The sequence below is a fragment of the Orbicella faveolata genome, unplaced genomic scaffold (genome assembly GCF_042242905.1).
Source record: "Orbicella faveolata isolate gen_17 unplaced genomic scaffold, um_ofav_v1 contig_12, whole genome shotgun sequence".
Taxonomy (NCBI): domain Eukaryota; kingdom Metazoa; phylum Cnidaria; class Anthozoa; order Scleractinia; family Merulinidae; genus Orbicella; species Orbicella faveolata.
The window spans coordinates 12,600,154-12,611,893 of NW_028301539.1; the positions used below are offsets into that span (position 1 = coordinate 12,600,154).

General features: G+C 43.1%; 4 protein-coding genes and 1 pseudogene across 4 annotated transcripts; all 5 read left to right on the top strand.

Moving 5' to 3' along the window:
* The first annotated feature begins 3,441 nt into the window (after positions 1-3,441).
* Positions 3,442-4,698, top strand: LOC149116697 (uncharacterized). The gene has a single exon (XM_089282462.1). The coding sequence runs from the start codon at positions 3,847-3,849 to the stop codon at positions 4,696-4,698; it is 852 nt and encodes a 283-aa protein (XP_089138588.1). The 5' UTR covers positions 3,442-3,846.
* Positions 4,699-7,197: 2,499 nt separating this feature from the next.
* Positions 7,198-9,424, top strand: LOC149116698 (uncharacterized protein F54H12.2-like; annotated as a pseudogene).
* Positions 9,425-9,656: 232 nt separating this feature from the next.
* On the top strand, positions 9,657-10,387 carry LOC149116699 (uncharacterized). Its single transcript, XM_089282463.1, has one exon. It carries the CDS (start codon positions 9,687-9,689, stop codon positions 10,371-10,373), a length of 687 nt encoding a protein of 228 aa, XP_089138589.1. The 5' UTR covers positions 9,657-9,686; the 3' UTR covers positions 10,374-10,387.
* A 23-nt stretch (positions 10,388-10,410) lies between these two features.
* LOC149116700 (uncharacterized) lies at positions 10,411-10,935 on the top strand. The gene has a single exon (XM_089282465.1). The coding sequence runs from the start codon at positions 10,411-10,413 to the stop codon at positions 10,918-10,920; it is 510 nt and encodes a 169-aa protein (XP_089138591.1). The 3' UTR covers positions 10,921-10,935.
* Positions 10,936-10,943: 8 nt separating this feature from the next.
* LOC149116701 (uncharacterized) lies at positions 10,944-11,740 on the top strand. The gene has a single exon (XM_089282464.1). It carries the CDS (start codon positions 11,130-11,132, stop codon positions 11,478-11,480), a length of 351 nt encoding a protein of 116 aa, XP_089138590.1. The 5' UTR covers positions 10,944-11,129; the 3' UTR covers positions 11,481-11,740.

The window sequence follows — 11,740 nt, forward strand, 5'->3', positions numbered from 1 at the left end:
GACTTGACTACCACGTGCGTCCAGTGAGTGAGTGATAAACCGACGCTAGTCAAAAGGATTCCACATACACATTGTTGCTACGTGCTTACGAATGCCAAACATTAATCGTACGATTTTTTTCTCTTCAGTTCGAATTTGGCTACCCGCTTCCTGCAGAACATGTTCGATTTCTGATGGAGAGAATCTTATATGGTCTGATCCATTCACCATTCGCTCAAATTAATGTTATGATAACATCAGTGTATTACCAGCGCGACATTTATGATTACAGGTTAGAAAGCATTATATTAATGTAGTTTTTTCTTGCTTTGTTTCAGTTTCATTTTCCCTACCACATCAGTACGGATAACATTGTAACGGTTTTTAATGTTTTAGAAAGTGTCATCCAAAACATTGATAGGAATGTTTATCATGTAATTTTTTATGTTGCGACTTGCCATGTAAATAACCTTTGGGATAACATTCGTTTTCGAGAGTTTGTTTACTATTTATTTCCATGGGAAGTGAATCAAATCATAGAATTGTATTCTGTTTCAACCGACCTGCATTTAAATAACGAGTATGTAATTCATTCAATGGATGTTTCTTAAGCTGGGCGCATCGATTCTAACATAATTCGGGCGCGTTGCTACTAGAGCTCACACACTGTAACTAGGATTTTGATATTAGACTTTGCTTTAAAATGAACACAGAGTCTGATATTTACTTTGTCAACTTTTATTGAATAATAATAACACGAGCGTCCAGTGAGTGATGTTTATGAAAAGGTATTGTTATGGGAAAGAGTTCTAATGTTTTCTTGAGTTGGACGTATCCATGGTAATAGAAGCCCCGCTCCCTTTGACGGGTGAGGAATGACGTCATCAATCTCGTTTCCGTGTTGACCGAGTAAAAAAAAAGTCTGGTGCAATGACGTCATTAATCTCGTTTCCGTGTTGACCGAGTAAAAAGCCTGGTGTAATGACGTCATTAATCTCGTTTCCGTGTTGACCGAGTAAAAAAAAAGCCTTGTGTAATGACGTCATTAATCTCGTTTCCGTGTTGACTGAGTAAAAAGCCTGGTGTAATGACGTCATTAATCTCGTTTCCGTGTTGACCGAGCAAAAAAAAGCCTGGTTTCTAACATAAACAAATAAATCACGCAACTTTAAAGTTAACCAACTTTAATATCAATTTTTTCCCTGAAATTACAGGACGTGGAAACTGATTATTTACATGACATAAGTTTGAAACCATAACCAAAACGCGTGACACTCGGTCATGGAACAAATGGTGAATATTATCATTTAAGTGAAAACCGCAACTCGCTAACGATTTTACAATCGTTTGTTTTAACTGTTCGTATTTGGGACAACCCCAAGTTTCTAAATCGAGACAAGGAATGCTCAGTTTGTTTAACAAGTCTTTTTCAACATGACCTCCTTTGTAGGCTACCACAGTTCTTTTCCCCGTCTTGTATTGGTTGTACAAGCGCAGTAAGACAATATCTGCTTGATCTTGCTCATAAGCTCTCTCTTGGTAACGGGGTTGATAAGTGAGTCCGTGTATTTTATGCTTTGCAAAGCTCACTGTCTTTTTATCCTTGTGAGACAAGTCTTTGAGTGTTGCTGGCTGGAAGAAAGCATGGCGTCCAAAGTGTTCATTCCAAGAGTAATAACCCATTTCACGCACTTGAAATTTCTTTTGCACAAAGAATCCCTCTAAGTCTATGACGAGACATAAGCTGTCCTTAACAGAAGCCATGTTGTTCGAGACTGAAAATTTAATGTCTCTAGAGTTAAGTTTATGGTATTTTTTAGAACCAATCAACGTTCTTGACGTGCATTATCTTGATTGGTTTAGTTTACACGGGAGACTAATGATCGTGCGGTCTTCTGTTTCCAGCGAAACAATCGCAGCTCCAACGGCCTTTTTTACTTTGTTCCCTGACCTTGGCCATGACGCGTAACGTATACAAGTCTTCACGAAATTCCCTTTCTTTTTTCGGATCGAAAAGACGCCCTTTCAATTCCCGCGGAAAATCAATGATGTCGGGATGGTCTGCTACGCAGAAGATGTTGACCTTTTGACATTCGTCCCACAACTCTTGGTCAAAGGGGGTGCCAGGTTTGGAGATCACGTGATCTCTCACTATCTGCTCATCGCAGAATCGGTTAGATTGCTTCTTGTAGGGCAATTGTCCTAGCCAATTGGACACATAATTCTGCCTGTCGGGTTTGAATAATTCATGCGGTCGTGGGTAACCTGCGTGATTGGAGGGGTGTTGGCTCTCTAATAACCAGGCTTTCACTTTCTTACTCGGGGTTTGATCGACCCACTGGAAGAATTTGCAGTTACGTTTGAGGTAAATGAAGAAGAGACGTCCGGGGTTTTTTTCAGATTGAGACTGGGACATTCTCAAGGGACGTTCACAGTAGCACTGCATTTTGTCCAACTCATTCTCAATGCCGAGTCTATGTAACACTCTACGCGATCCGTACCACAGGACACGAAACACTTGGCAACAGGACACTTGTAATACTCCCACTCTCAGTACTTTGTGACAGTCTTTTTCTTCTGTAAAGCCTCAGACTCGTGTAGTGGGCAACGGTACAAGATCTCAGTATCTACTCTTGTAATTGGTCTTGGTAGTGGTGGTGGTGGTGGCGAATTCCCGAAGGTGTTGGCAGACGATGCGACTCTCGGTAAATCGTTCCACTCTTTAGTAATACCGTCTAAGAATTCATCAGCATTAAAGTCTTCGCTACTCATCACCACATCAATATGCTCAGACACTATTGAAAAAAAACTTATTTAAACATTGACTTTTTTAAAGTTTCTAAAATATGTGTTACTAACCTAACACGCCTTGGTGTAACTTCTTGTCTTCTAAGTAAATGTCTTTGCCTCATGTGTTCTTTTTGTTGCTTTCTCTTTGTCTTGAAGAAACTGTCTCTCTTTTCCACGTCTTCTTCCTCTACTAGACAACGAATCTTTTGTCGCGTACTTAGTCTACCATTTTTTAAAATGGTCTTGATTTTTACAAAATAGTTAAAATCAACCTTGCACTTGGAATTAAACTTTGTTTGTTTTAAGATATCCTTTAAAGGTATTGTAGTGAATGTCTCTCGTTGAGGTTCTATGGTCTTGACCACTACTTTCTCGTTGAACTCAATGGTTGATGGTTTTTACGAATGTAACCATTTATCAAGTAACGTTTCTGTACCTTCCTCAGGTTCCTTTTTGATCTTCTTCACCTGCTTCTCCTTCTTATCTTTGTCCGCCATGTTTCGTTTTCTTTTTGATTTTGTGATAGGATAACGGCAAGGAGATACATTTCCAGGTTGGAAAGAGGTACATGATGTATCTTGCACTTCTACTCCACCATGATCACTTTCAAGTTGTATCATTTCTGGTTCTCCTGTCATATTGTTTATTCTTTCTTCACTCTTCTTCTGGATGCGCTCAGACCAAACGATGTTTGCGAGTAAAGAAATGAATAGGTCCACACATTATATGGGATTTATCAGCCAATCACCGCTCAGTACTTTTCCATAGCATGGCATCATATTTGACCAATCACAGCATTTTGTAACCAAGTTAGGAAATCAACCTTTGTCAAGGACGCCGTCAAACTGGTTTGACAGCGTCCTGTGTTTTCCCGCCTTTACTATTCTGACCAACCATAGGATTTTGTGACCAAATAAGGAAATCAACCTTTGTGAAGGACGCCGTCAAACTGGTTTGACAGCGTCCTGTGTTTTCCCACCTTTACTATTCTGACCAATCATAGGATTTTGTGACCAAATAAGGAAGAGTATGACGTTAATGTATGTATGAACATGTGATACACCAGTCGCGAACCAGATGACGTCACATCCATATCGTATAAAAGTCAAATCAGTACTTAGCCGTCAGCAGTCAAAGTGTTTGAATCATCTTGGAAACATCATGAAGTTTTGCACGAACAAGAACAACGATAGTCATATCAAGCAGATCATCGACGGTCAAGTCAAGGTCCGTTGGGAAGAATGGCCAGAAGATACCAACACGTTGATTGACACCCTGTTCGTCTTTGACTTTTTGTTTTATAATCCGAACGGTGAAAGTATGTCGGAGACAGATTTGGAAGAAAAAAGACCCGAGTGGAAAGACTGCATCCTACCACGGATGAAAAGTAGTGGCTTGGTGTTTCTCTTTACTTCAGAGTGGTATGAGGTAATGTACGATAGATGTACGAAAGCCTTTGATTTTGTCGTGTGCGACAGATCCCCTGAGTTGTCTGAAGATACCAACATGTTTGCAGCCACCGTAGGTTTGGCGTATCCGATGCGCGTTGCCCTTGTTTCTCTGTTAAGACCCATTAGAACAATGCAGCAAATCATAGAAGACTTGGAACAAAAAGTGAGAATTCCGTTTGAAATGACAGTTAAAGTGACGCACCAAGGAGTTTGTCACGAACTGTACAAACTAGTTTGTAAGATGGCCAAAGAAGTCGAATTGTGGCAAGAAAGGTTCGACCTCTTGCTGGACACAAATTTGTGTGAAGATTGTATTGTGGAGAAAGATAGGTTGTATCAGTCAGACGATTACCAATTAGCCAGAGACTGGAATCCAGGGAAAGAATGTAATCTGGGAGGTTGCCGATATTCCAGTACGGCTTGGGACACTTGTGATCTGTATAAGAAAGAAGAAGACCCATTTGATACTGTAAACTAAATTGTATAAATTGTATAAAGGATTGAAAGTGTATCAATAAAGTTCATTTTGCTGCAGACACAATGTTGAGTCACTTGTATTGGTGTTGGTTGTGTCGAGTGTGTGAAAGAGCGTATCTCAAATATGCACAAGGGGTAGTCATTCCTCTTGCATCCAGTGCTGACCCTCTCAAAGAATTCGAAGCCACAGACGTAAAGCAAAACGTCTTTCGTTTTCTCATCTTTATTATGTGGCTGAAACATCAACCCCAAGCATACGAGTGGTTCCTGACCATCCGAGAACACCACCCAGACCTCGTCGAGGCTTGCATTTTGAAGTTAGCGATGCTATGAAGAAATCAAAAGCCACCAAGTTACTAGCATCTTATCACAACCCTCGCCAACCGGGTAGTTTGGGTGGGGTAACCAGTTTTGCCCGAACCCTAAAACTCCCCGTCCAAAAAGTGCGAGAGGTGTTGGAAAAGGATTTGGGCTACACGCTTCACAAACCCCGAAGGAGACGTTTCCCTACCTTACCTGTGTTGGTGTTCAACATAGATGAACAATGGGTGGCCGATCTGGTGGAAATACAAAACATATCCAAATACAACAAAGGCATGCGTTATTTACTGATGGTGATCGATGCGTTTTCCAAGTACGCTTGGGTGGAACCCATCAAAACTAAAACAGGAAAAGCAGTAACCGAAGCCTTTGAGAAGATTTTGAAACGTGCCAAGGGTAGAAAACCCATCAACGTACAAACCGACGATGGTAAGGAATTCTACAATAGTACGTTTGCAGCCTTGATGAAACAAAAAAACATTCACCATTTCTCGACCAGTGGTGATACCAAAGCTAGTATCGTGGAACGTTTTAATCGTACTTTCAAGGAAAGGTTGTATCGATATTTCACGGTCAAGAACACCCTCGGCTATTTACCGGTGTTGCCAGATTTGGTCAAAGGATACAATGCATCCTACCATCACACCATCGGCATGGCACCTAACCAAGTGAATTTCAAGAATGAAAAAGAAGTGTGGGATCGCATGTACGGTAAACGTCTGTCCAGAAAACCGCAGAAAGGGTCATTGAAAGTAAAGGATAGTGTGAGACTGACTAAGAAATTCCGACAGTTTAAGAAAGGGTATTTACCAGGATGGACCGAAGAAGTATTTGTCGTGCAACGTGTCATACCTGGTGTGGTTCCCACTTACAAGATTGAGGAGTTGGATGGAACTTTGCTCAAGGGTACCTTTTACGAACAAGATTTACAAAAAGTGAACGTGTCAAAGGATGATTTATTCCGAGTGGACAAGGTCGCGAAGCGAAAAGGGAATAAAGTCTTGGTACGTTGGAAAGTTTGGTCAGATAAATACGACAATTGGATTGACAAGAAGGACGTGAAAAAGCTTTGAGGATGAGTGAGGAGTTTTACATCACCTTACCTAGTCACAGCAATCGCGCAGAGTTTCCGCAGAACCAAAGTAACCATTTCAAGATTCGATTACCCCACCCCATCAGGTTGCAAGGATCGAGTTGGAAAGTGGGATTAATTAGCATCTCGCTACCAGATGTGAAAGTTCATCTCCCCAACTTGGTCCATGGTAACGACATCCTATTTACCATGGATTGGATCCTGAAATACCCTTCTGGTGTGTTAAAGTTTGGTAGAGCCCACTATGATCCAAAAGATCTCGGAGCCGTGGTACAGCACATTGATGGTGTTGGTTTCATGAAAAGTATGGTGACTTTTTTCGAACGGAGGCGTATCTTAAATTACCAAGGACCCCATCTCGGTAGCAGCTATACAGCATCCGATGGAAAGAGAATGTACGTGAAATTTCGTTGGGATGGAGATGATCTGCTAACGGATAACAAATCCACACACGTACGCTCCAATTACTCACCAGCATTGAAGATCAATAAAATGTTGGCCTTAAAGATGGGATGGTTGAAGGAGAGAAGCCCTGAAAATTATGACTTGGGACCCAATTTACGTCAAGAGTTTTTTACCGACACGGTACCCAATTTAGAAACGATGACACACGATCTGAAAAACGACAGGGGTGAGCCTGTGTTTTGGCTGATAGCAGAAGACCTTTTTCATCTGAGTGTTACTTGCAATTGGCGCTTCACGAATCTCAACAAAGGCTTTCAAAACGTGGTGGGCTCGACGTCACGTTCCTTGTTTATCTATTCCGACGTGGGAGGAAGTTTTGTGGTGGGAAATCAAGTCACGGATCTATTGCGAGAGGTCAATTATCGACGCACAGGGGATGGAAGTCATTACTTTGAACCGCTCCACGTTCAATATATACCGTTGCGCAAGGCCCAGTTGGACATTATTGAGACGCAAGTGTCGGAGACCACAGGTGAATTGACCGAATTTCGTGAAGGAAACACGATTCTCACCCTTCACTTCAAACGAGCATGAAAGGTGGAAGTTTAACACGATTCAAACCTGACCCACAATGTGGAGGTGGCTTCGTTCATGAACTGCTGAAAGCGAATGTTAGAGGAGGTCTGAAAGGGTTAAAAAGCGGTCGCGGCGTTCGAGATCGCATTCGAAAGGCGAAAGAGGGTGCGAAACGGAGTTTTAAACAAGCAGTGAAACGTAAAGCTTACGAAGTCCTAGATAGAAACATCAAGCGAAAATTCAACGACATCTTCGGCGAATAATGAATCCCATCTACTCCAGAGGCTCGAGACTCGTCAAATGTAGAAAGGGGTTGTCAACGTCACGTTGTGAAGGGTTCCCAAAAACCTCGAAACGTCGACGAAAGGTACAAAAAGGCGGATGGATTGGTCCTGAGGTCAGTAAGCCTGTTGGCTACGATTGGGATCACATCTTAGCGAGAAGACAACGGAGAAGAAGAAGAAAAATATGACGGATACCTTCATGGACGGTGGCTTGTTACATCCGGGTTCCAAATCAGTCCTGAATCCTCAATTGAACCTGTTCACCGTTCCACCCACTTATCTCAGTATGTCCAGTTATCGCATTGTACCTATTCAGACCTACACGACAGGCATCAACCCCGTGGAATTCCAAGTGGATTCTCAAGAAGATTATGTGGATCTCAGTCGAAGTTTCTTTGAGATTGAGTTGGCACTCAAACTGGCGAATGGTGATAACGTAGTCCAAGCCACGAGACTCTGGCCCACGAACAATTTGGCCCACACTTTGTTCAAACAGATCAGTGTGAAACTCAGTGGTACCTTAATCAGTCCTCAGACCGACACTTATCACTACAAAGCATACCTGGAAACATTGCTCAACTACAACAGAGATGATGGACAAACCGTGTTCAAGCCTCAAGGTTGGTACAATGCCCTGGACCTTTCAGCGCAATTGACTGTGAACAACACAAACACGGAAGGAGATGGGCATGAGGCTTTCCAAGCATTGTCCTCTAACCAACAAGCTTCAGGGCAACTCATGAAAGCAGAACAAGGCAATTACACGGATGGAAAACGACACGTGTTAAGGTTCACACCCCATGTTGAGGTGTTCCACTTAAACAAATTGCTGGTACCTGGTGTGCAGATTGGAATCCAGATGTACTTCAATTCTCCCAATTTGTTTTTGAATGGTGTGAACGTGGCTGGAAGATTGACACACGAAGAGGTCAAAGTGAGAATGTACCTGTGTCAAGTAAGGCTCAACCCCAGTGTCTACCGAGAGTTGATGACGAAAATGAACGTCAACAGAACCATAGTGGCTTACCCGACCGTGAAAAGTGAAATCAGGACCTTCAACATGTAAGGGAACCAGCAAAGATACGAGTGCAACAATTTATTTCAAGGCAGAATTCCTAACAGAGTCATCGTTGGGCTTGTGCTTTCAGAAGCCTTCAATGGTACTGTGGCACATGACCCATTCTGTTTTCAAAAGTTTGGTGTGAGTAACATCAGGCAACTGGTCAGAGGAGAAGAGTACCCTTACGAGACCCTGGAGCTAGTGCACAACGACGGTACCCAAGATCTGAGAGGTTACTATCGATTCTTACAAGCTACAGGATGTCTGTGCAAACATCAAGGTAACATGGTCAGAAGCGAAGACTGGGGTCAAGGCAAGAATTACACACTGTTTGTATTTGACAATGCAGCCAACGGATGTTTGGACAGTCCGGTGTTGAACCCCAAGCAGTCAGGAGAGTTACAGATCGTGCTGAACTTCGGTGTCGCACCAGGTAACAACATCACAGTCATCTTGTACAGAGAGTTTGAAAACCTCTTGGAAATAGAAAAGAACAAAGCCGTGTTGTACGACATTTACCAACGCTAATGGAAAAAGTACCTCTGAATAACGTGCAACTGGATCATTTGGCGAAAGCGGATGCCATTTTGAAACCTTACTTTTACGGGACGGTGGCTTGTGATCGATTACCACGTCGACCGATCAAGAAAGAACCTCGTGGGTACATTGTAAACACAGATCCACATGATAGACCGGGCCGACACTGGCCGGCGCTTTGGACCCATAGTGGGAATGTGTGCGAGGTGATGGACAGCTACGCCCTACCTTTAGAGACTTACAAGTCAACACAGCCTTTGCAAGACTGGTTAAAAAGTCAATGGAAACATGTCAATTACAATGGACAGTCTCTGCAACCGATTTACAGTAAAAGCTGTGGTGATTACGCCTTGTTCTATTTAAAAGACAGAGCGAGAGGTCAAAGCATGAACGAGTTCTTGAGGCGTTTCTCGAAACATGATTATGTAGACAACGATCACAAAATAGGCCAGATGTTAAAGAAGTTGATCGAGAAAGAGTTAGAATGGGATAAAGTGTGTAAAGTGAAACATCACCAAGACACCTCTCGTTGCGGTGTGAGATATTTAGTGTAATGATTGTTGGTTTGACATTAAAATACGATTGAAAACGTTCATTTTCCGTGTGATGATCTTGTAGTACAATGGTAAGTATTCTCGACTGTCACTCGAGAGATCAGGGCTCCATTCCCCGTTGGGTGGAATTTTTCCTTTCCATGCGGTATCAAAAGTAGCATGCCCATGCGCATTTGGTCATTTGGACTCATGGAACGACGCAAGTCTTTTCGATTTCACACCCCTTCCAGTCTGTTGGTGGTGGGTCCTTCAGGGTGTGACAAGACTGTGTTTACCACCCAACTTTTACTGAACAACCTCGATTTGTTTCATACCCCACCCTCCCAAATACATTATTGTTACGGAGTGTGGCAAGACGGGTTTCAGCCCATGAAAGAACAGGGGGTCAAGTTTCACGAAGGCGTTCCCGACACAGATCAACTGAAAACGTGGTTTCCTAAAGGCGGATTACTCGTGTTGGACGATCTAATGGCTGAAGGAGGGAACGAAAAACGAGTGTTGGATCTGTTCACCAAGCATTCTCACCATCAGAACGTCACCGTGCTCTACTTGTGCCAAGACATGTTTCCGCCGGGGAAATATGCCAAGAGTATTTCCAGAAACGCCCACTATGTCGTAGCCTTCAAGAATCCACGAGATCAATTAGGCATGAGAAATTTACTGTTACAGGCATTTCCCACCCAATGGCAAGTTTTACAACACACGTTTGAACGTTTGACAGAACGTCCGTTCGGATACATGGTCTTGGATTTACATCCAGGCAGTTCGGACGATCAAAGGATTCTCAGCCACCTTTTAAAGGGCGAAGGATGTATGAGATGTCACAAATTCATCGAGACATCGTGATGAGTTCTTCCCAAGATTCATCACTACCGTATCTCTAATGAACGGATCTAAGAAAAGCGCCCAGTTGGTAAACAAAGATTTGTTGTACCGATTGGATGGGTTGTTTGCCTTTTACCACCGTCAGTGGTGGTGTCATCACCAGATGTTTTACCACTTTAAGTGGTGCCACGGTTGTTTGAACGCTTTGGCATTGATCATCGTGGCAGCAGGCATTGTCGTAGGGTCCGTCTTAGAAAACAGTCTCCTGATTGTCTGTTTAATTGCCGCTGGAACTGTGATTAAGGGGTGGAACGATTTCAAAAGGTTCTCGTTCAAAATCGACATGTGTCGCTTTGCCTACACCACTTACGACACAACATTGATCGAATTGAGAACCTACGTGCGAGGACTTCCGATGGAGGAGTTTGAGGGATTTTTAATCAAGATGAAATTCTTGGATGACACAATCACTGATTTCACACCCCCAGTATCTGACAAGTGCGTGCAAGAATACGAACAACGATTTCGCTACGACCACGTCGATAAAAGCGGGAGCACTTACGTGTGAGTGGTAGTATGTGTCATGAAGCGCAAACGAACAGTTCGTAAAAAACCAAGGAGACGTAGGAGGACACAAAAAGGGGGATTGTTACCATTGGCAGCTCTCATTCCAGCTTTAGTAGCAGCAGGCAAGGCGGCGGCTCTAGGAGGAATCTCTGGTGCAGCTGGTTACGGTGTGAAAAAGGGTTTGGAAGTTGCTTCGCGTAAACGTCGACGATGAAAAATAAACCAAAGACCAAGAAAAGAAGTAAACAGCGAGGTGGAGCACTGGCACGACGTAAACATAGATTGGTTGACAAGATCGCCGAAGGAGCTAGTATGTTCTTATTGGGACGCTCACCTACCTTTGCTACGCTGGCTTTGAAATTAGCGGGTCAGGCAGCAAAAGGAATCAGAGACAATGTGAATCACTATAACAAGAGACAACGTGGAGGTGCACTGTTTACTGTTCTCAAGAATGCAGCCAAGATCGGGTACAAGCTCGGAAAGGACAAACGGTATAAGAGAATGGGTGTAAAGGATGTCACAGGCAGTTACAACAGACGTCCTGCACCTTGGGAAGTATGATTCGATTACGCAGACAACGCCCTTTCTTAGAAGCTATTCTCCAAGAGGCCAATCGGAACAGGAGACAGGAGATGTTAGAACATGCTAATGCAGATCAAATCAACGCCGTGAGCGAAATGGTTCTCAATCTATTACGAAAGAGAATTCCCGTTCACCCAATTACCATGGCGAAACTGCATCGCTATAAGACAACGCTACGCGAGGTGGGGAAACGCAGAAACTCGGTCAAGAGGCGTAGAGAACATCTCCAAAAACAAAAA

What these genes read in the sequence shown, in the direction of transcription:
- LOC149116697 (XM_089282462.1), top strand. Translation starts at nt 3,847, where the DNA reads ATGACGTCACATCCATATCGTATAAAAGTCAAATCAGTACTTAGCCGT.
- LOC149116699 (XM_089282463.1), top strand. Translation starts at nt 9,687, where the DNA reads ATGCCCATGCGCATTTGGTCATTTGGACTCATGGAACGACGCAAGTCT.
- LOC149116700 (XM_089282465.1), top strand. Translation starts at nt 10,411, where the DNA reads ATGAACGGATCTAAGAAAAGCGCCCAGTTGGTAAACAAAGATTTGTTG.
- LOC149116701 (XM_089282464.1), top strand. Translation starts at nt 11,130, where the DNA reads ATGAAAAATAAACCAAAGACCAAGAAAAGAAGTAAACAGCGAGGTGGA.